Raw genomic sequence first — 25732 nt, 5'->3', positions numbered from 1 at the left:
TAGACCGGCAAGGGAACTTGCTGTTCCAACAGGACAATGCACATTCGCATGTATCCCATGCCACCCAACGTGCTCTAGAAGATGTAAGTCAACTACCCTGGCCAGCAAGATCTCTGGATCTGTCCCCCATTGAGCATGTTTGGGACTGGATGAAGCGTCGTCTCACGCGGTCTGCACGTCCAGCACGAACGCTGGTCCAACTGTGGTGCCAGGTAGAAATGGCATGGCAAGCCGTTCCACAGGACTACATCCAGCATCTCTACGATCGTCTCCATGGGAGAATAGCAGCCTGCATTGCTGTGAAAGGTGGATATACACTGTACTAGTGCCGACATTGTGCATGCTTTGTTGCCTGTGTCTATGTGTCTGTGGTTCTGTCAGTGTGATCATGTGATGTATCTGACCCCAGGAATGTGTCAATAAAGTTTCCCCTTCCTGGGACAATGAATTCACGGTGTTCTTATTTCAATTTCCAGGAGTGTATTTAACTGACAAATTAGTTCTGTTATTACACTGAAGAGCCAAAGAAACTGATATGCCCGCCTAATATTGTGTAGGTGCCCCACAAGAATGCAGAAGTGCCACAACACAACTTGGCATGGACTCGACTAATGTCTGAAGTAGTAGTGCTGGAGGGAATTGACACTATTAATCCAGGGCTGTCCATAAATCTGTTAGGGTATGAAGGGGTGGAGATCTCTTCTGAACAGCACATTGCAAGGCATCCCAGACATGATCAATAATGTTCATGTCTGGGGAGTTGGTAGCCAGTGGAAGTGTTTAATCTCAGAGGAGTGTTCCTGGAGCCACTCTGTAGAAATTCTGGACATGTAGGGTATTGCATTGTCCTGCTGGAATTGACCAAGTCTGTCGGAATGCACAGTGGACATGAATGGATGCAGGTGATCAGACAGGATGCTTATGTACGTGTCACCTGTCAGAGTAGTATTTAGATGTATCAGGGGTCCCACATTACTCCAACTGCACATGCCCCACACCATTACAGAGCCTCCACCAGCTTGAACAGTTCCCTGCTGATATGCAGGGTCTGTGGATTCATGAGGTTGTCTCCATACCCATACACATCCATCCACTTGAGAAAATTTGAAATGAGACTCGTCTGACCAGGCAACATGTTTCCAGTCATCAACAGTCCAATTTCAGTGTTGACAGGCCCAGGCAAGGCGTAAAGCTTTGTGTGTCATACAGTCATTAAGGGTACACAAGTGGGCCTTCAACTCCGAAAGCCAATATCGATGATGTTTTGTTGAATGGTTTACACACTGACACTTGTTGATCGCCCAGCATTGAAATTTGCAGCAATTTGCAGAAGGGTTGGACTTCTATCATGTTTAACAATTCCCTCCAGTCATTGTTGGTCCCGTTCATGCAGGATCTTTTTCCAGCTGCAGATCTTTTTCCAGCCGCAGCGATGTCGGAGATTTTATGTTTTACCAGATTCCTGATATTTACGCTACACTCGTGAAATGGTCGTACGGGAAAATCCCCACGTTGTCGCTACCTCGGAGATGCTGTGTCCCATTGCTTGTGCACTGACTATAAAACCATGTTCAAACTCACTTAAATCTTGATAACCTGTCATTGTAGCAGTGGTAACCAATCTAACAACTGCACCAGCCACTTGTTGTCTTATTTAGGCATTGCCAACTGCAGCACTGTATTCTGCCTGTTTACATCTCTGTATTTGAATACACATGCCTATACTAGTTTCTTTGGCACTTCAGTGTATTTGATTAATTACAATATGATGATGAAGATGTAACGTGTCTACCAACAACATTCATATGATCATTCTAACTTTAAAATAAATAAATAAAGCCCAAATTAAAACATGAAATATCTATCAAGAATTCTTATACAATCATTTCAGCTTTAAAATATGTATCAGTAATCATCATGTAAGAAGTTAATTATATTGAAAATAAAATGCCACTTTCTCTACAGGAAGCAATGAAGTTACATGAAATATCTACTGATGATTGTAATCAGAGCCCTGTCAGATTACACTTGAACAGTGTCTAGGAAATATAAATTGAATGTACATTGATCAGCCAGAACATTATGACCACCAACCCACTATTGATATAAAACCATCTGGGCGATAGCAGTGTCACCTGGCAAGGAATGACTGGTAGTCAGACACACACACACACACACACACACACACACACAGTGCATCTAGTATCAGTGATCATGCTTCAGTGTGTAGAATGGGGAAGTTGCACGATCTATCTGAGTTTGACTGAGGGCAGATTGTGACAGCCTGAATGCCTGGCATGAGCATTTTGGAAATTGCATGACTTGTTGGGTGTTCGAGGAGTGCTGTGGTGAATGTCTTCAACACATAACAAAACCAAGGTGAAACCACATCAAGACACCAAAACCCCTCATTATAGATATCAGACGTTGTAGGCACAGACTGGTAAAACAGGATAGATGACAAATTGTGGTGGAACTAACATCAGACTTTAATGCTGGGCAGAGTACAAGTGTGTCTAAACACTCAATGCACCGAATACTCCTAACAGTGGGCCTGCCCAGCTGACAACCTATGTACGTGCCAATGTTAACACCATGACATCGGCAACTGTGACTGAAATGGGTACATGACCATCAGCATGAACGTTGGTGCAGTGGCAGAGTGTTGCATGGTCTGATGAATCCCAGTGCCTTTTTCATCATGCTGATGGGAGAGCACAAATCTGTCGTCTTCCAGGGGAACAGCTCTGTGACACCTGTACTGCGAGGCGGAGACAAGCTGGCGGTGGCTTCAGTATGCTCTGAGAAACATTCAGAGGGCATCCATGGGTCCAGTGGAGCTTGTGCAAGGCACCATGATGTCCAAGGAGTATCGTACACTTGTTGCAGATGCCATTCACCCCTTCATGATGATCATGTTTCCCGATTGCAGTGGCATTTTTCAACGAGATAATGTGCCATGTCACAAGGCCAGGAGCGTGATGGAGTGGTTCAAGAAACACAGTGGCGAGTTGCAGTTGATATGCTGGACTCCCAGCTCACCAACTCAAACGCATCTGGGATGTGACTGAATGTGGCGTGACTTGTGTGTGTGCAGATGTGGTGCTAGCTCCCTCCAGTGATCTACCAAGGCCTCATTACTTCCATGTTATGATGCATCACTGCTGTTATCCAAAGAGATGGACATACCATCTATTAGGTAGGTGGTCTTAATGTTCTGGCTGATCAATGTATGAATCTAGAATGCTACTGTATTAGCTCCCATTACTTTAAGAGTAACTTAGACCGAAGAATCAAGGCAATTAATACTCACAACAACCTTATGTTAGAAGCTCTAAATCTTTCACTCGTTTGAATTCTTACAGTACAAAGTAGAGCTATGAACATAACCATTTATATTCAAAGTGGTTAACAGGATGCCAGAGGGAACATCATGCATATCTCTAGACATCTAGAAACTGTCACTGTAAAACTGTATAAATAAAGAGATGATTGCTTGTCGAGCCTATAGAGTAAATTTTGTGCCAGACAAAATAAATACAGACAGAATCAATAAATACCTAAATCTGTGGCAACATTACAATCAAGGGGATATGATATGAGTGAGTGATAGTTTGACTATAACACAGACTACAATAATCTGAAATTTCCATCAGATAATTACATGAATTTTTTCTCTCTGTGATTAAAGAACTCAGAACACAAGAGAGATAGTAGACAGCGATAACTGCAGAGATAGACATAATCCCCAATGAAATAATAAAATTCATCAAATCCTCTCCTAATCCCATAATGCATAAAGGTTTGATGGATTACAGTAATCTTTCTTAGTCAAAAAATGCCTGTATTCATTCATTAAATTGGTGTCATCCACACAGTAAATACATTTTTTGGCCTGTTACTATATTTTTAATCTTACAACTAATAAAAGTAATAACACCGGTAATGTTACATATTGTAAATAGATTGCATGTGGTATAAACTACACATATTATGTATTCATTGTTTGCAGAAGACTGTGTTCTCCTCTGAAATATGTACTGTGATTGCAAGAGCTGTCAATGTGATGATGATGTGCAAAAGTATTCTTAAAACAAAATGTATAAAAATCATAGTGGAATGGGATTATGAAATGTTTTATCAGTTATGGTTGATTACAATTAGATTGAAACATGAGCTGAAGGAACATGTAAGTCAAAAGTTCCTGAGTTTGCTTTGTTGAGTGTGAACAGTTAACCATCCTCAGCTGTATTCATCCGAAAATTAGTGCATGAAACAAAGAAGTGTGAAACATTATAAATACATTTGTATATTAATTGTAATCATCATAATAGGAAATAATTCAAAATGCTGTCGAGGCAGACATTAGTTATTGAGTACTGTATCTGCATATTGATCCTGTTCCAATTAATTGTCCATCTGAATATAAGGGATTTTTTTTCATGTTTGGAGGATTGTTAATAATTGTTTTTGCCTCAGGCTGAGTGAGAAAGTTTGTTTTAAGCTATTTATATACCATCTCTACCACTGTCGTATTATATCTGGTATTTTTATGGAAACTTAGTTAAGAATTTTCATCAACAAACAATGGTCAGAATATTGTAATGAATATGCAGGGAACATCAATGTTCAATATGAACTGTGAAGTAACTTTGTGTAGCATTCTACAATATTTTTTAAATCATAACAGCTTTAATCAAATTTGTGTTAACTGCGTTAAATGTTTGTACCATAAAATAAATGCAATCCGTCTTGCATTAATAATACTAAGTGTGATCCGGCCAATTCATCTGCAAATATTCTGCAGGTTGACACCAGCATATATGGCAGTGATTGGAATTGCCATACTTAATATGAAATGGCACAGCCAGAAAACTTTGTTCCATATGACAGAGAGAGCAGATGTTATTTGTCCGAAGTACTGGTGGCGGAATTTGCTTTACATCAATAATCTGTTTGACAGGGAAGAAATGGTAAGTGTTATTCTGATCTAAGACAGTAAATTATATCTGCATGTTATTTATGACTTTTATTATTTTGTTGTCAGTATAAGGTGGCAAGATAGTCTAGAAGAAGTTTCATATACAATGTTGTGTAAAAAGGTGATCTACTCACATAAACAATGGAGTTTTACACACAACAATAAATACATGAGTCCCTTAAATCTCAGGCAATGTAAGTTCACCTTTTCTTACGTTTTCAGTATGATTGTGATCTTGCTCAGCAAGTGGCATTCTGTTGACAGTGCAAATGGTTTAATTTGTAACTCACACAGATAGCAGCATAATTTTCCGCTGTAAGTGGAGATATGTATCTGTTGACAACTGAAGTGTTGTAGTTGGGAGTTTCATCACTGTGCCTGCTATTGTTTTTAGTTCTCTCAATTCACTGTGAACCTTTGATCTTCATACTTTTCCAAAAATAGGACTGTACTTGTTTAATTGTTTGAGATGTGTTCAGTGTGATTCACCCTGAGTTCGAGTGGTAAAGATAGCATCAGGGAATATATTACATGGCTTTAACAAGAAAAATCTATTCCTGGAGAGAAAAATTGGGATTCTTGGAGCAATTTGAAAAGTCAGTTGAAATCTGTTTTCAGTTTTTCATCATCAGCCATAGTTTAACCAGAACGTCCATTTTTATAATACATTACCATACAAAATTATTTTTTTGCAATTCAAGAAATAATAAGATCAAATGTTTCAGTTAACTAATCCAACTGTAACATAATAGAGAAGCCTAGTAAGGTGGTATCTGATGCTGTATTCACAAAAGCATTTGCTTTCTAGAATGTATTTGAAAGGGAGGTATACAGAAATAGAGATAATGATAAAATGTGCCACCAAAAATTACAAGTCTCATTTTGTTCTCTTGTATGGAGTGTCTTTCTTGTCTCAAATGATACTCCAGCAATAATCAGCCAACACCGTAGTTATCTACTTCCCTTCGTACCATTTTTTCATGGTGGAATATGTCTCAGTGGAATCTTTCTCTGTGTTGCTCTCTGGGAAGAAGTCAGTGTGAAAGTCCAGGAAATGTACTTTCAAAGACATGATGGAGCCAAGAATTCAATCAGCATCAATCATTTGATTCACTCCATCCTTCTAATTTGCAGCTCGTGTTCCTCCATAGAAGTTTTCTGACTTTTTATTTTGTTTTATTTTTCCAATAGAATTATGCACTTTTCTCTCATAAATAGAATTCTTGTAGAACAGTGTTATTTGGGATGATAATGGATCCAGTGATGAATAATATCCCTTTGTTATCTTGTTATTTAAATCAAAATTAAATGGGTTGCCACAAGCTGTCATTCATATACTCCTGGGATGAACTATCTTGATCTCAAGGTCCTAAGGAATTTGTGTCTGTTTGGTCAAACACATTGAAACAAAAGCACTGTCTGCAAAACATGTTGTAATGTTCAATGATGGTGGTTTAGCCTCTGCAGAAAACTGCAGCAGGGGACAGCAGATATTTTGCCCCAATGATTGGTAAGATATTATTGCGAAGCCAAGGAAAAAAATTCCTTTCATGTCATTGTAATCACAGGCAATTACTTTTCATCTGTGGAAAATTTTTTGAAGACAATTACCAAAAGGAAGACTGAAACTGAAAAACATTTAGTATCATGGCTAAAGAAGTTTCGGATTCTGTACCAAAAGAGAGATTGATTCACACTCTTTTTCAAGGAAACACAGTCAGTGGACATGGAATTTCACATGTTGGACTTCAAGCTAGAATCTAAAAAAGGACACACCATTTCTCTGACTAACATGCCTCAGGGAAAGTAGTACACAGGACCATAGGTCGTTATGAAAGAGAAGAAGAAGGACTTAGAAAAACATTTGCCATTCCTTCCACTCACTCATTACTAGTACTTTCAGAGTCATCTTTCTTCTGGCAATGCTGAGGACATTGGGCCACTGATTGAAAATGACAGTACTGATGATGAATAACTATGATTATGTAAATACAGTGTTGTCAACTGTCATATATATTTTTATAGTAAATGAACTCGTTGCCCTGTTTGTATCATAAAGTTTGTAACTTCATTTGGGCCCTTATATCATGTCTATAACCGGATAAAATTTATTGAAATTGTTAATTTGAGGTAGAAAAAAAACTATTCAGCTAAAATATAAAAAGTAACATAAGAACTACTGTTGAATTTTGTATAACAATCTTAGTGAACTAAAAAGTAGAAGCATTGAGTTGTCAATAGACACACACGAAAGAAATAAAACTTGCAAAGTTTTTGGAGATATCGTTTGATGAGCTCGAGTAAAACACACACACACACACACACACACACACACACACACACACACACACACACACACCTATGCCTCTACATGGTGCCAGCTGGACTAAGAGTAGCAGTGCTGTATTTCTGCAGGGGGACTGGGAGTGGTAGCGATAGTGTCAAGTGGGGTGGGTAGAGTGAGATGGACTAGGAGGGGGTCACTAGTGGCTGATAGGGAGGTAGCTGTGACTTCAGGAGGGAGGGGTAGCTGGTATATGGGCTAGGCATGTAATGCGCAGTTGTAGAGGCCAGCGTGGAGAAGCACACACAAGGGCAACATGAGGTCATGTATTGGGAGGGTGTGATAGGGTGGAGGAAGGGGAAACTGTTGGGTGAGGGTACAGGGATACCTGAGATTGAGACCAGGATGATTACAGGAGTGGAGGATGTGTTGTAAGGATAACTCCCATCTGCGTAGTTTAAGGAAGCTGGTGGAAGAGGAAAGGATCCAAATGACCCAGTTACGAAGTAACCTTTGAAATTGAGTATGTTGTGCCACTTGGTACTCAGCTTTGTTCTGGGTGATAGAGTTGGCCATTTATCCTAGTGGACAGCTGGTTGGTAGTCATACTGACATAAAAAGCTGTGCAGTGTTTGCTCCAGAGTTGGTATACAATATGGCTGTTTCCACAGATGGTCCAGCTACTGATGGGTGGGGTAGGAAGAGAGATAATCAAAGCCCTGCCAAAGGATATAGTTCAGTTGTTCCAGTCCAGCGTGATATTTCATGGTGTGGTAGATGGTCTTTTGTAGCTGATTCTTGGGGGTGGTAGGAGAATTGGGGGTTTATGAGGATATAGTGAGGGAAATCTGTTTGTGTATCAGGTGTTTGTGGGGGGGGGGGGGGGGGGGTGCCTCTCTGTGAAGGCTTTTCTCAGGCCTTCAGCATACTGGGCAAGGGAGTTCTTGTCGCTGCAGCAACATCGTCCACAGGTGACTAGGCTGTGTGATGGAATGTTTTGGTGTGGAAAAGATGGAAGTTGTCAGAATGCAGGTAATGTTGATGGTTTGTGTGTTTAATGTGGACAGTGGTGTGGATGAAGCCATCAGAAGGTGGAAGTCAGTGGCCAGGAAGATGGTGCAGTGGATAGAGGAAGACCAGTTGAAGCAGATAGGACAGAAGGTGCTGAGTTTGTGAAGGAATGTGGGTCGAGTGTCTCAGCCCTGAGGCCAGATCTTGAAGATATCGTTAAGAGGTTCTGAGTTTTTGGAGGCTAAGAAGGTCTCCTCTAGATGGCCCATAAGCAGGTTGACATTGGACTCCCACTTTGATCCCTTTGCCACAGGGATCATATCCCTGTGGCAGAGCAAGGAGCAAGACCTGCCCAATCTAGCCACCCAACACCTTCTACTCCAGTCTTGCCAAAGGCTTCTCCTAGCCCATCAGAGGCCAGGCACCCTGTGAAGCAGAAATGTCATATATAATCTCTGCAGCAAATACTGCACAGCTTTTTATGTCAGTATGACTACCAGTCAGCTGTCCATCATGATGAGTGGCCCCCTTCAAACTGTTGCCAATAACAAAGTTGAGCATCCAGTGGCAAAACATGCAGCTGAGCACAACATGCTCAGTTTGAATGGCTACTTCCCAGCCCATGCCATCTGGATCCTTCCTTCCACCATCAACTTCTCTTAAACTATACAGATGGGAGTTTTCCTTACAAAACAAACTCCACTCTCATAATCATCCTGGCTTCAATCTCGTGTAACCCACTGTCCCTGAACGCTCCACACAACAGTTTCCCCTGTCTCAGTCCATATCCTCACATTGCCTTTAGCGTGTGCCACTCCCCATCGGCACCTACAGTTGTGCATAACATATCTAGCCCATATACCTGCTACCCCTCACGCCTGAATTCCTAGCCTGCAAACTGGCTGCCTCCCTCCAAGCTGCTAGCCATCCACCCCCAGTCCCTCTTCCTGACTCTTGCCTCTCACTCCATCAACTCACCCTATGCAACACTACCCTAGCACAACCAGTCCACCTGCTGAAATTCAGCACTGGCACTGTTAGTCCTGCCAGTGCCATGTAGGGGCATAGGCATGTGTGTGTGTGTGTGTGTGTGTGTGTTTGTTTCATTCTAGCTTGTCAAAGGATAACTCTGAAAACTAGCAAGTTTTCTTTCTTTTGTGTGTGCCTATCAATAACTCAACACTCCTGCATTTCAGTGAGTGGCCTCCTTTAATCCAGAATAATTACAGTCTACAAGAAATTTCCAGCAGCAATCTTAGTAAACCATAAATATCTCAAAACAAGAAGAATGTGAGTTACACCACTTGGGACCTAAGGGGCTCCAATGTACAATTGGGCTGTCAGGAACAGTGCAAGCTATCGTAAGTCCATATTCCCAACCCAAGTCCAGTCCAAGCCAGATCACAGTTCTGTGTATTATGAACAGAGTCCACCAGAATAAGATCATAGTCAAGTTGGGTTGTTTTGTGGGAGGAGACCAAACAGCAAGGTCATTGGTTTAGGGAAGGATGGGGAAGGAAGTCGTCCGTGCCCTTTTCAAAGGAACCACCTTGGCATTTGCCTGAAGCAATTTAAGGAAATCACAGAAAACCTAAACCAGGATGGCCGGATGTGGGATTGAACCGTTGTCCTCGCAAATGTGAGACCAGTGAGCTAACCACTGTGCCACCTCACTTGGTAAGGTCATAGTCAATACGATATCACTTGTGGTGTGCACTCCACTGTCTGCATCATAACTGCTTAGGCTAGCACCTGTTCTGGTGTATATGCCAAAGTCTGGCATGATCAGTCAGAGGGCATGCCTGAGGATCAGTGCCCTCTCAGTAGTGTCCCAACAGTGAACAATAGTAATGTAGCACCAAATAAATTTCCATAGTAACTTAAGTGATACCACTACAACCCCTCCCCCTCCCCAGCAGTGACCATCTGGTGAAGAAGAACAAAGGTAGTGCATGGTCCAGAGGATCTGCCACTAGAGAAGGTGGCACATCAGTGTCCATGGGAGTTGCTGCAAAAAGCTGTGATAGGACAATATTTGATGCAAGTTGCACAAGTCACCTGAGACCAGAGACCCCACTGGGGTTGGAGAACCCGGGACCATGGGTAGAGGCCAAAGGATACACCACAGATCATTCCACAGATCCAAGCTGTATTGGTCCAAGCTCATGGGCCTATGCTATGGTGCCCACTTGGAAAGGAGGCTTCTTTTTGCTGATATTAAGTATAACTGGATCCTCATTCTGACTTGTACAATTTGTGCTTTCTGATAAAACTGGACCAATAAAAAACTAGTCAATCAAGAGATTTCAGTTGTTTCTCAATGCCACTGACACTAATATCTACATCATTCATCTTTGCAGTGGTGCAAGGATTAAACTGGGGTGGTACTTGTAAATTTTCCTTCGTAAAGAAATACTTGAAAATTGAGTTCAGCATTTCGGTTCTTGTGTCATAAATAAGTGTCTGGACAATAGCTTTGGTGCCACTGACAGCCTTTAAATATGAATATAATTTCCTTGAGTGTTTTGAGGGTTCTTTTGATAAGATTCTACTATGGTAGTCATTGCTGCTTCAAGCATTGCCCTTTTGACAGACAAACATGGTTGTTTTAGCATCTCTCTATCTATACACCTTTGCTTGTTTTACACGTATTGATTTTTCTTTAAAGTTTCTTTAGAGAGAATTTATACCAGATGCAGTTCACCCTGTACCTCTGCACACACACACACACACACACACACACACACACACACACACACACACACACACACACACACACACACACACACATCACAAACTGATCTACTAGGTACACATCAACTATTGTTCTTAATTTCAGCTACAGTTCCTTTGCCTACTTATTCCCAAAATGAATGTTACAGGTTCCTCCTTCATTTATGCTCAACTGTTTCCTTATCTGCTTTACTGAACATATAAATACTTTTGGATTAAAGGAGACCACTCACTGAAAAGCAAAAGTGTTGAGTCATTGACAGGCACACACAAAAAGACAGAAAACATGATAGCTTTCAGAGTAATCCTTTTTCACGATACAGTATAAATATATACAGAAAGTACACACATACACACACACACATACACATGTCTATTCCATTACAGGCATTGGCTGGATGCACAGTGCTAAATTCTGGCAGGTGAACTAGGTCAAGTTGGATTTTGTGTCAGGTGGGGTGGGTAGAGAGAGAGAGAGAGAGAGAGAGAGAGAGAGAGAGAGAGGGATGTGGAAGGCAGATAGTGGGGTTGGGGGTGGGTGACTAGTTGGTCAGTGGGAGCTAGCTGGTTTTCCAGTGAGGAATGGAGGAGGGAGGGGTTGCAGATGTACAGGCTAGGCATGTGAAGCATGACTGTTGGACCCAGTAGGAAGCAGCACATTTTGGAGGAAGTGACTGGATGGAGGAAGAGGAAACTGTTGAATGGATGGTGCATGAACAGTAGATTACCAGAGATTGAGACCACAGTGATTACAGGAGCAGAGTGTGTGTTGTGAAGATTACTCCTATCTGCATAGTTCAGAGAAGCTAATAGTAGAGGGAAGGATCCAGACAGCCTAGATTATGAAGCAGCGGGTGATCAACTTTGTTCTTGGCAACAGTTTGGCAGTGGCCCGTCAATCTGGTGGGCAGTTGGTTGGTAGTCATATGGACATGAAAAGCTGTGCAGTGTTTTCAGGAGAGTTGGAATATGTGGTTGCTTTCACAAGTGGCCCAACCTTTGATGCAGTAGGATAAGCATGTGACAGGACTGGAGTAAGAAGTGCAAGGTGGGTGGACTGGGCAGGTCTTGCACCATGGTCTTCCATGGGATATGATTCCCATGGCAATGTTTTGGGAGTGAAAGTGGTGTAAGGATAGACTAGGATGTTATATAGGTTGGATGGGCAACAGAACACCACTTTAGGAGGGGTGGGAAGTATCTTGGATAGGATGTTCATCATTTCAGGGCACGATGAGAGATAAAAGCCCGTAGATATGTTTCAGTTGTTCCAGTCCAGTGTACTACAGGTTGATGACTAGGATTCTCCTTTGTAGCTTATTCTTGGGGTGGTGGGATGATTGGGGTGTGTGTGAGGATATGGTGCAGGTAATCTGTTTGTGGGCTAGGTTAAAACCACCAACAGTACTCAAATTTTGACAGCTTTCATCCCTTCCACACCAAAAATTCCTTCCCATACAAACTGGCCACCTAGGGATGGCATATCTGCAGTGACAAGACATTCCCTCCCCGGTATGCTGAAAATCTCATGAATCTCTTCACAGACAGGCACTACCCCCTGAACGTAATCGACAAACTGACTTCTTGTGCTGTATCCTCACAAATCCCCAATCCTCCCACCATCCCCAAGAATTAGCTACAAAGGAGCATTGCTGTTGTCACCCAGTATCACCATGGCCTGGAACAAATGAAACATATCCTATGTCAGGGCTTTGATTACCTCTCATCATTTCCTGAAATGAGGGGCATCCTACACAAGATTCTTCCCACCTGTACTAAGGTGGTGTTCCATTGCCCACCAGCCCATCTTTATGCTGCTCCCACTCCCAGCCCCTCTGCCACAGGAAACATATACCTGTGGAAGACTAAGGTGCAAGACCTGCCAAATCCATCCACCCAGCACTTCCTACTCCATTTGTGTCACAGACTTATCCTATTCCATCAAAGACTGGGCCACCTTTGAAAGCAACCATGTCGTATGCCAACTCTGCTGCAAACACTGAACAGCTTTTTATTATGGTATGACTACCAACCAGCTGGCCACTATGATGAATGGCCACCGCCAAACTGTCACCAAGAACAAAGCTGGCTCCGCAGTGGCACAACACGCAGCTGACCACAACAAGCTTAATTTCAATGGTTGCTTCACAATCCAAGCCATCTGAATCCTTCCCTCCACCATCAGCTTCTGTAGATGGGAATTATCATTGCAGCAGAATCTTCATTTCCTTAATCATCCTGACCGCAGTCTCTGGTAGCATACTGTCCCTACACACTCCACCCAATAGTTTCCCCTTCCTCTGTTTGGTCAGCCCTTCAAATTTGCCTTCAGCACATGCCACTCCCCACTGGCTGTGGCAACTGTGCATCACGTGCGGTGAAACCTCCACCACAGAATAATCCGCCTGCCAAAATGCAGCATTGTGCATTAAGATGGTGCCTTGTAGGGGCAAAGTCATATGTAGTCACCCTGAATGGTGGAAGTGATGATCTTCAAGTCTTGAAGCTCATGGGTGGTACCGAAGAGTGATTGGCTCAGGGACTTCAGATGGTAATGAGGTGCACTGACTGCACTACCATAAACTCTGCATGCATTTAAGTGCATTGACAAAAACCTTGAAGTGGCTTTGTGATAAGCCACAGGGATCTGGCAGTGTGTGTATCTGCATCACTATTTTAAAGCATTTGATTGGTTCTCCCTGGATTACATGTGGAGAGTGTATGGATCAGAAGGATCTGAATATCTGAAAACAATTTGAAATATCACTGGTGGCTATAGAACCAGCCCCGTATTTAGCTTCTGTGCTGATGATAAGAAGTCACCACTTCCCTTATGGTGGCAGCTCGTCATGTTGCTAGACATGGAGTTTCTTTTCTATTCCACTATCACTGTCATTATACCGGGTGATCACAAATTTTGTATAAATTTGAAAACTTAATAAACCACGGAATATTGTAGATAGAGAGGTAAAAATTTACACACATACTTGGAATGACATGGGGTTTTATATTAGAACAAAAAAAAAACACAAAGTTCACCAAATGTCTGACAGATTGTGCTGGACAGCAAAACGTCAGTGACTGTGCATGACAATCATGTATAAAAGGAGCTGTAATGAGAGAGAGAATCAGATGCGCCAGCAGTAGCAGCATGGTGACGTTACCTGAAAAGGCACTTTTAGTGAAGCTGTATTATCAGAATGGGGAATGTGCTAGTTCAGCATTACCATCCTATTGCCATAGGAAAGGGATTCGAATGGGTAAAGGTCCATTGACAAATGCAGCTGTGGCGAGAATGATTTGGAAGTTCAATGCCATGATAGACACGGTAGTGGCCAACCGAGCACAAGGCATAATGCTGCTGAGACAGTTCAGGAAGAAATGGAGACTGTAGCGGGTCTGTCTATGCACAGGGAAGTCAGCGCTCGTGAAGTCGCATGTCGCACTGGCATTCCATACACTACTGTTTGGTTGGCACTTAGGCGTACCATCCGATGCTATCCATACAAAATCCATCCGCATCATGAACTGTTACCTGGAGATTTAGTGACGCAGAGGGCATTTGCGGTGTGGGCGTTTCAAAAGATGGCGGAAGATGACGATTGGTTGAGTAACGTGTTGTGGACCAGCAAAGCTCATTTCACACTCCGAGGGTCTGTCAACACCCACAACTGCAGAATTTGAGCTACCGAAAATCCTAGAACTGTCGTGGAAACTCCATTGCACAACGAGAAAGTCACAGTATGGGTTGGCTTTACCACATCTACCATTATCAGACCTTTTTTCTTCGAGGAAATGCATGATTCTGGTTTTGTAACTGCTACTGTGACGGGTGAGAGGTATGCCGATATGTTACAAAATCACATCATCCCCAGCCTGGCTGATAAACACCTTCTGGAACATACAATGTTTATGCAGGATGGCTCTCCACCCCATATTGCTAGATGCGTGAAGATCTCTTGTGTGCGTTGCTTGGTGATGATCGTGTGCTCAGCCGCCACTTTCGTCATGCTTGGCCTCCCAGGTCCCCAGACCTCAGTCCGTGCGATTATTGACTTTGGGGTTACCTGAAGTCACAAGTGTATTGTGATCGACTGACATCTCTAGGGATGCTGAAAGACAACATCTGACGCCAATGCCTCACCATAACTCCAGACATGCTTTACAGTGCTGTTCACAACATTATTCCTCAACTACAGCTATTGTTGAGGAATGATGGTGGACATATTGAGCATTTCCTGTAAAGAACATCATCTTTGCTTTGTTTTACTTTGTTATGCTAATTATTGTTTTCTGATCAGATGAAGTGCCATCTGTCGGACATTTTTTGAACTTTTGTTTGTATATATATATATATATATATATATATATATATATATATATATATATATATATATATATATATATATATATATAGGGCTATTACAAATGATTGAAGCGATTTCATAAATTCACTGTAGCTCCATTCATTGACATATGGTCACGGCACACTACAGATACGTAGAAAAACTCGTAAAGTTTTGTTCGGCTGAAGCCACACTTCTGGTTTCTGCCGCCAGAGCGCTCGAGAGCGCAGTGAGATAAAATGGCGACAGGAGCCGAGAAAGTGTATGTCGTGCTTGAAATGCACTCACATCAGTCAGTCATAACAGTGCAAACACTTCAGGACGAAGTTCAACAAAGATCCACCAACTGCTAACTCCTTTCGGCGATGGTATGTGCAGTTTAAAGCTTCTGGATGCCTCTGTAAGGGGAAATCAACGGGTCGGTCTGCAGTGAACGAAGAAACGGTTGAACGCGTGTGGGCAAGTTTCACGCGTAGCCCGTGGAAGTCGACGAATAAAGCAAGCAGGGATCTAAATGTACCACAGCCGACGGTTTGGAAAACCTTATGGAAAAGTCTAATGCAGAAGCCTTACCATTTACAACTGCTACAAGCCCTGACACCCGATGACAAAGTCAAACACTTTGAATTTTCGGCGCGGTTGCAACAGCTCATGGAAGAGGATGCGTTCAGTGCGAAACTTGTTTTCAGTGATGAAGCAACATTTTTTCTCAATGGTGAAGTGAACAGACACAATGTGCGAATCTGGGTGGTAGAGAATCCTCAGGTATTCGTGCAGCAAATTCGCAATTCACCAAAAGTTAACGTGTTTTGTGCAATCTCACGGTTTAAAGTTTACGGCCCCTTTTTCTTCTGCAAAAAAAACGTTACAGGACACGTGCATCTGCATATGCTGGAAAATTGGCCTATGCCACAACTGGAGACCGACAGTGCCGACTTCATCTTTCAACAGGATGATGCTCCACCGCACTTCCATCATGATGTTCGGCATTTCTTAAACAGGAGATTGGAAAACTGATGTATCGGTCATGGTGGAGATCATGATCAGCAATTCATGTCGTGGCCTCCATGCTCTCCTGACTTAACCCCATGCGATTTCTTCCTGTGGGGTTATGTGAAAGATTCAGTGTTTAAACCTCCTCTACCAAGAAACGATGTTTTCGAACTCATTTTTGGGGACATGCTGCGCCATGTGGGAGGAACTTGATTACCCATAAATAGGTTGGCACACGAGGGGGCCATCCTGGTACCCATGGCTGTTCCCTTTAATTGTTGGTATGTCTGGCCTTCAAAAGTGAAGAAGTTGTGGGTCAGGATGAAGCTGGCGAAGGTGATTAGGAAAGAGGTTTTAGGTAGGGTGGCAGGTGATCGGCATGAAAGGAAGTGCTCCATTGCAGCGAGGCCCTGGACGTGTGGGATATTTGTGTATAGGGAAGTGGAATCAATGGTTACAAGGATGGTTTCCGGGGGTAACAGACTGGTTAAGGATTCCAGGCGTTCGAGAAAGTGGTCGGTGTCTTTGATGAAGGATGGGAGACTGCATGTAATGGGTTGAAGGTGTTGATCTACGTAGGCAGAGATACGTTCTGTGGGGCTTGGTAACCAACTACAATGGGGCGGCTGGGATGTTTGGGTTTGTGAATTTCAGGAAGTAGGTAGAAGGTAGGAGTGCGAGGTGTCGGTGGGGTCAGGAGTTTGATGGAGTCAGGCGAAGGACTTTGTAGGGGGCCTAAGGTTCTGAGGATTCCTTGAAGCTCTGCCTGGACATCAGGAATGGGATTACCTTGGCAAACTTTGTATGTAGAGTTGTCTGAAAGCTGACGCAGTCCCTCAGCCACATACTCCCAATGATCAAGTACCACGGTCGTGGAACCCTTGTCAGCCGGAAGAATGATGATGGATCGGTCAGCTTTCAGATCACGGATAGCCTGGGCTTCGGCTGTGGTGATATTGGGAGTAGGATTAAGGTTTTTCAAGAAAGATTGAGAGGCAAGGCTGAAAGAGAAAAATTCCTGGAAGGTTTGGAGAGGGTGATTTTGAGGAAGAGGAGGTGGGTCCCGCTGTGATGGAGGACGGAACTGTTCCACGCAGAGTTCAATTTGGATAGTGTCTTGGATGATCTCTTCTTTTCTGGCTTTCCGACAGTCCAATGATTCACTATCATACAGTGCTTTGCTTCAAACGTACATTCTCAGAAATTTCTTTCTCAAATTAAGGCCTATGTTTGATGTTAGTAGACTTACTTTGGTCGGGTATGCTGTCTTTACCTGTGCTAGTCTGCATTTTACGTTCTCATTGTTTCATCCGTTGTGGATTATTTTGCTTCCAGGATTGAAGAATTCTTTAACTTTGTCTGCTTTGTGATCACCAATTTTGATGTTATGGTTCTCAGTATTTTCATTTCTGATACTTCTCATTTCTCATACCTCTCATTACTTTTGTCCTTCTTTGGTTTACTCTCAGTCCATATTTTGTACCCATTAGACAGTTCATTCCATCCAGCAGTTCCTGTAATTCTTCTTCACTTTCACTGATTATAGCAATGTCATCACCAAATCTTAACATTGATATCCATTAACCTTTAATTTTAATCTCTCACTTGAACCTATATTTTATTTCCGTCATTGTTTCTTTGCGAAAGACTGCATTTTCTCCTTACACTCTTTTTAATCTGAGCACTTCATTCTTGTTCTTCCACTCTAATTGTTCCCTCATGATTCTTGTTCATGTTGCGTATTACCTGTCTTTCCCTATTATAGTTTGCCCCATTTCTTTCAGAATTTCAAATGTGTTTAACATTGTTTAACACTTTTTCCAAGTCAACAGATCCTACGAACCTGTCTTTTATTTTTCTTCAGTCTTGCTTCCATTATCAAGCACAAAGTTAGATCTGCCTCTCTGGTGCCTTTATCTTTCCTGAAGCCAAACTGATCATCATCTAACAGATCCTCAATTTTCTTTTCCATTCTTCTGTATTAATTTTGTCAGAAATTTGGAGGCATGGCTTCTAAGCTGATTGTGCAGTAGTTCTTGAACTTTTCCGCTCTTGCTATCTTCTTTATTGTGTGGATGATATTTTTCCAAAAGTCTTATGGTATGTCGCCAGTCATAGAGATTCTACTACCAACTTGAGTAGATATTTCATGCCACTTCCCCAGTGATTTTAGAAATTCTATTGAGATTTTATATATCCTTTCTGCCTTATGTGATCTCAAGTCATCCTAAGCTCTTTTAAATTTTGACTCTAATACTGGATCCTCTATCTCTTCCATATCGATTCCAGTTTCTTCTTCTGTCATGTCATCAGACAATTCTTCCTCCTCATAGAGGGCTTCAGTGTACTCTTTTCACCTATCCACTCTCTCCTCTGCTTCCAGCAGTGGAGTTCACATTGTGCTCTTAATGTTGTCATCCTTGCTTTTAATTTCACCGGAAATTGTCTTGACTTTTCTATATGCTGAGTGAGCCCTTTTGAAGATCATTTCTTTTTCAATTTCCTCACATTTTTTTCTGCAGCCATTTCACCTTGGCTTTCCTGCACTTCCTACTTATTTCATTCCTACATGATTTATATTGCTGTATTTCTGTCTTTCCAAGAACATTTGTGTACTTTCTTTTTTCATCGATCAGCTGAAGTATTTCTTCAGTGCAGTTACCTTCCTTGCACCTATGTTTGTCTGGCTAACATCTGTGATTGCTCTTTGTAGCAATTTCGACTCCTCTTCAACTGAACTGCCTACTGTGGTATTCGTTATTGCAGTATCCACATCTCCAGCATCATTGCTCAGTAGCTCAGTATCCCACTTCCATCTACACTTTTTGTGTCAGAACATCGCTTAAACTTCAGTCTACTCTTTATCACTACTATATTGTGATCTGAGCCTATATAACTGGTTTGGCATCAATTCTTATGAGAATTACCCTCTCACAGAACTTTTTGCAGTAATTCTCCTTTCCTATTCATAATGAATCCTACTCCTATTATACCATTTACTGCTTCTGTTATTATGACTATTTTGGCTAACCACAAATTGTTATCTTCTTTTCATATCACTTCACTGACCTGCACTACACCTAGATTGAGCGTTTGCACTTCTCTTTTCAGATTCTCTAGTTTCCCTACCACATTCAAACTTCTGACATTCCATGCTCCAACTCATAGAATATTACCCTTTCATAGGTTATACCATCTTTCTTCCATGGCCATCTCCCCCTTGGCTGTCCCTGCCCAGAGATCCGAATTGAGGAATCTTTTGCCAGAGGAGAAATCACCACATCAGTTTTCAGTTATAAGCCACATATGGTGTTGATATACCCTGTGTGTCTTTATTTTAGTGATTTCCATTGTCTTCTGCTTCCTTGTGGCATTAATAATTAAAGCTGAGCCTCTATGCACTCCTCAATTGTCTTTCACAGGCCATTGGCAGAATGAGGGTGACTTTTCAGGTCAAAAGACTTTAGGTGTCTTTATTACAGAGAGCAGTCAGCCCTCTGACCAAACACACTGAGCTACCATGCTGGCATCCCTAGACCATGGGTTTGCTTCTATTTACAGTTTATGTGAAAATATTAATGAAATATGAAAAATAACAGTTTCATGTTACAGATCATACCAAACTGTTACAATTTATATATAAATCTTTGAATAAACAATATTTTCCCCAAAAAAATTTTATTTGCATAGCTTAACAGCAGCCTATTTCATAACAAAGTTATCTGCTCCTTAACAATACCCATTTTTAATTTTTGAAAAAAAATCTCATTACAGTTTTTATTATCTCATTTACTTTTATAATTAAAGTCTTAGCTGAAAAGACTACAGCATATAAGTGTCATTATAAGCTTAAAAGAACAAAATGTTTTTTGATTATCTTTCACTGGTCAATTGGGACAATTACATAATACAGTATATGCACACAACATATACCCTGAGGTGATAAAAGTCATGGAATACCTCCTAAGATCATCTCAGACCTCCTTTTGCCCAGCGTAGTGCAGCAATCGGTCAATCAAATTTTATTGTCATTCAGCTCATAAAGCAATAGACAACGTCAAGATAACTTACATTTTTAACATTAATTACTAAATACAATTTAGTTTGGATTACATAAGGCCATCCACTAGATACAGTGTTGAAAGACAGTATTTTCAGTTTCAAAAAATTCGTCTACTGTGTAGAAAGGATTATTTACTAATATTCTGTACAACTTAGCTTTGAAGATATTGACAGGTAACTCTTTTAAATCTATACTTAACTTATTGTACAACTTAAGTCCAAGAACTAAATATGAATTCTGTGACTTGGATAGTCTTTGATATGGTACATCTAAACATGATTTGTTCCTGGTGTTATGGCTATGTACATCACTTCTTAATGATATATTTGAAATATTGTTCCTAACATACAATAGAACATTATAGATGTACAAGTTTATTACCGTCAGGCATTGCAATTTAACAAACAAGGGTTTACAGTGTTCTAACTTATCTGAGTCGGTTATTATTCTTACTAATTTTTTTTTGTAAAAGTACAATGCCCTTTACGTGACTGCTATTGCCCCACAATAAGATTCCATATGATATGATACTTTGAATGAAAGCAAAATATGCTGATCTTATTTAACTATTAGGGACATGTCTTTTTAATTTTTTAATTAAATAGATAACTCTTGAGAGTCTGGCAGATAAATGTTTGACGTGTGGTTCCCATGTCACCTAAAAATTTTATACTTTCTAAGTTATGATTCTCTCTTAAGCTAAATGAAAGTGCCTGGGTCTTACTTTCATTTGGCAGAAAACCTTTTGTTCTAAACCATGATGAACTCTGAGCAAGGGTATCTTTAACTATATTTTTTAATGTGTTTAAATTTGAGCTTTTATTTAAAAGAGTTGTGTCATCAGCATACATTATTGTGTGGGAGTTTACAGAAGATGGCAGGTCATTAATCATAAGTAAAAACAATAGAGGTCCATGTATTGAGCCCTGTGGCATGCCAGACCTAACTAATCAGATCTGACTTCTCCCTGTTAATGCATACAAATTGTTGGCAGTTCTCAAGGAAGGTTTTAATCATATTTATGTTGCTATCAGCAAAACCATAATAGGATAGCTTATTCAGTAAAGTATCATGGTCCACACAGTCAAACACTCTGCTCAGATCACAAAATGTAGCCTGAGCAAATCCCCTAGCCTCAAACATATCCAGAAAAAATTTTACAAGAGAATCCATAGCGTCTGTTGTGGATTTACCTTTCATGAATCCATATTGTTTGTCACTTATTAAGTTTAAGTTATCTAAGTATGTGCTAACTTGATTATACATAATTGTTTCAAGAACTTTTGAGAAAACAGTAGTTAATGATATTGGTCTGTAACTTGCGCAGGACTGTTCTTATCACCTTTCTTATAGACTGGGACCACTCTAGATATTTTTGGTACATCAGGAAACTTGTTTTCAGCTAGACATTTATTTACACAGTAGGTTAAGGGATCAATTATGCAGTCAGTAATATCTTTCAATAACTTACATGATAAATCATAGTAATCAATGCCATCTGAGACTCTGAAATTTTTAACTATTTTCAGAATTGTATTGGTACACACCTCTGTGAAGTTGAAAATGCTCTGGCGGGGCCTTTCAAAATAGTTATAGATGAAGTTAAGGACATTTTCTGAAGGTTTGTCTATTGAGCTGCATATTTCTTCAATAGATTGGATGCAGAATTTATTGGATTCATCTGGGGATATGGCAATAACGTCTTTTCCTTTAGTGTGTGCCACAGAGTTAATTATGCTCCAGGCTTTTTTTTTTTTGCATTTATTTCTAGACTTTTCAATGAGGGCTGTATTATATAGCTTCTTAGCATCTTTAATAGCCTGTCTATAATTACACTTAGCTCTGGAATATAATTCTTTATGTAGTTCAGATTTGCTGTTCTTGTACATACCAGAATAGAGCATAACAGTGTTTTTCATTTGCCTTAACTGTGGAGTATACCATTCCCTGTTATTCCTTCTCTTATAACAACTATTATCCTTAATATTTAGAGTACATTTTCTCAAAGGAATATTATTTTCAAATGTATTTGAAAATATAGAGAAAAACTCAGTAAAAACAATGTCGGAGGAACAACATTGTAGTCTACTAAATAGGGCATCCCAACTGATGCAAGTGAGGGCAAGTCTACATCTATCTATCCTCTCTTTGTTCTTAGTCTCGTGGTTACAGTTTTAGCTTTTGGGCTGGAACAGTCTGGAGTTATATTGCTAAGACTAATATATACTGCAATATGGTCTGAGAAATGAAAACTAACTACATCTGAAGACATAAGAGTTCTATTTACATTTGTAAATATATTATCAAGACAAGCAGGGCCCGTGGTAGGTGTGGAGTTAGTATAGTACAGGTTATATTGCCTAAGTACATTCTTGAAATCTGCCACAGTTTTTTTGTCCTGCAGAATATCAAAACTTGAGTTGACGTCCCCTCCTATGACAATAGTATATTGTTCCCATTTTGGTGTACAGACGGACATTAATAGGTCATCAAATTTCTCAAGAAAGATACTGGGGTCTCCACTAGGTGACCTGTAGACTACTACTTCTAATATTTTAAGGCACTCAATTACTATACGCGATGTTTCAAAGTGCAGTTCCTCACAGGGAGCAACTTGACATGGCATGGAATCAACAAGTCATTGGAAGTCCTGTGCAGAAATAATGAGCCATGCTGCCTCTATAGCTGTCCATAATTGCAAAAGTGCTGCTGGTGGAGGATTTTGTGCATGAAATGACCTCTAAATTATGTCCAATAAATGTTTGATTGGATTCATGTTGGGTGGCCAAACCATTCGTTTGAATAGTTCAGAATGTTCTTCAAAGCAGTCGTATCATTGTGGATTGTCATCCATAAAAGTTACATTGTTGTTGCGGGAGTGCGACGTCCATAAGTGGATGAAAGTGGGTCTCCAAGTAGCCAAACATCCGGAGGAACCAGTCCATTCCCTGGTAACACAACCCACACCATTATGGAGCCACCACCAGCTTGCACAGTACCTCGTTGACAACTTAGGTCCACAGTTTTGTGGGATCTGTGCCACACTTCAACCCTACCATCAGCTCTTACCAATTGAGTCATGTCTCATCTGACAGGGCCATGGTTTTCCAGTCATTTAGGGTCTAACTGATATGGTCACAAGCCCAGGAGAGGTGCTGCACCCAATGTCGTGCTGTTAGCAAAGTCACTTTCAGTCATCTGCTGCCACAGGCTGTTAACACCAAATTTCACCACACTGTCCTAACATATAAGTTCACTGCATGTCCCACTACGATTTCTGTGGTTATTTTACGCACTGTTGCTTGCCTGTTAGCATTGACAACTCTACGCAAACGCCACACCTCTCGGTCGTTAAGCGGAGGCCATCAGCCACTGTGTTGTCCATGGTGAGAGGTTACACCTGAAATGTGGTATTATTGGCACACTCTGACATTGTGGATCACAGAATATTGAATTCTCTAATTATTTCTGAAATGGAATGTACCATGTATCTAGCTCCAATTACCACTGCATGTTCAAAGTCTGTTAATTCACATCGTGAAATCTTTTCACATGACTCACCTGAGTACAAATGACTGCTCTGCCAGTGTACTGCCCTTTTATACATTGTGTATGTGGTACTACCACCATCCGTATATGTTCATATCGCAATCCCATGACTTTTGTCACCACAATGTAAATAAGTCAAGGGCACACAGCAAAAACTGAAGGAGAATGTGTCATACTGAGAATCAGGTACATTAGACTCAATGATTAAAGAGGTTTTGATGCTGCATACTGAAGCAATAAATGACAATGCCATACATGCTGTCTCTTTACTGTAGAGGCTCAATCATCCTTTGATAGGAGCATGAGTGAAGTAGAGTTGTGGTTCAACACACTGAAGTTCATTGAGGCAATGGCCTGGCAGTTTTGCAACACGAAGTACTTTAAACAGCCTCCAGTAGTGCACTGCTCTTTGGTGCTTGGGTCCTTTCTCTGTCAGGACACCATGAATGTGTGGTGCTTGAGCCTCATAGGTTTTGATACACTACTGTTTAACATATTATATTTTGTATTCAGACAAGAATATTTACCCACCTTTTGCAGGTACATGCGTGTCCAAATTTATGGTATTTGCAGCACTTGGTCAGAATTGAAATTGATGGATGTGGGAGCTCAGATGGCTGAGCATTTAGAAAAAAATAACATTTTCGGCACAGGTTGGGCAAGAAATGAGCCATTTATGTTAGCATAGTGTGTTTCCAAGCAGCGATTTGCACAGAGAAAAGAGTACACAGCAGTAATCTCAGGATTATGGGGTCAAGTTCCTGTGTAGAACAGTTTTTTATCTTCAGTTTTTACATTACTTACACTGTAAGAAAACTGAGATAATGCTCAGTATAATTTATTTATTAATATTTTCATAAAAGGCATGAAAATTAAAGGCAGTGGAAAATTTGGGATTGCAAATTTATTTCAAGGAAGGGATTGTAAGGTGTACAAGATAACTTCATATATAAAATTAGATACTTTTATTATTTCTCAGGTGGCGATTTACATATGATGCGATGATATTCATTGTTAAAACAGGTGAAGGAGTAATTATCATGCACATATTGCAAAAGCTGTATTTTTACTATTACATGGAAGGTTTAAAGTTCTATAGAAAAAAAATTGGTTTACATTCATAAAAGGTTCCCTCTTACTGCACAGTTTGACAGAAAACTACATATAATGCACCATTTCACCAAATATTGGCAACAATAGTTGATGATGGGCAGTGGAATGTATTTTGACATAGTCTTCTTGGGATGCAATTTATTTTCCTTTCTAGATGACATAAGAACAGTTTTGAAGCTTTTTGATCAAATTCATCTACATCTACATCTACATCCATACTCCGCAAGCCACCTGACGGTGTGTGGCAGAGGGTACCCTGAGTACCTCTATCGGTTCTCCGTTCTATTCCAGTCTCGTATTGTACGTGGAAAGAAGGATTGTTGGTATGCTTCTGTGTGGGCTCTAATCTCTCTGATTTTATCCTCATGGTCTCTCCGTGAGATATACGTAGGAGGGAGCAATATACTGCTTGACTCTTCGGTGAAGGTATGTTCTCGAAACTTTAACAAAAGCCCGTACCGAGCTACTGAGCGTCTCTCCTGCAGAGTCTTCCACTGGAGTTTATCTATCATCTCCGTAAGGCTTTCGCGATTACTAAATGATCCTGTAACGAAGCGCGCTGTTCTCCATTTGATCTTCTCTATCTCTTCTATCAACCCTATCTGGTGCGGATCCCACACTGCTGAGCAGTATTCAAGCAGTGGGCGAACAAGTGTACT

The 25732-nt window shown here is 40.9% G+C and overlaps 1 protein-coding gene across 1 annotated transcript in view; it reads left to right on the top strand.

Moving 5' to 3' along the window:
• Positions 1-25732, top strand: part of LOC126297521 (nose resistant to fluoxetine protein 6-like) — a 310627-nt gene that overhangs the window by 213078 nt on the left and 71817 nt on the right. The window contains exon 9 of the mRNA XM_049988414.1: positions 4808-4973. Coding sequence (XP_049844371.1) covers positions 4808-4973 — 166 coding nt within the window. The remainder of the gene's footprint in view (positions 1-4807; positions 4974-25732) is intronic.

The sequence above is a fragment of the Schistocerca gregaria genome, chromosome X (genome assembly GCF_023897955.1).
Source record: "Schistocerca gregaria isolate iqSchGreg1 chromosome X, iqSchGreg1.2, whole genome shotgun sequence".
Classification (NCBI taxonomy): Eukaryota; Metazoa; Arthropoda; class Insecta; order Orthoptera; family Acrididae; genus Schistocerca; species Schistocerca gregaria.
This window is presented reverse-complemented; position numbering and strand designations above follow the sequence as displayed.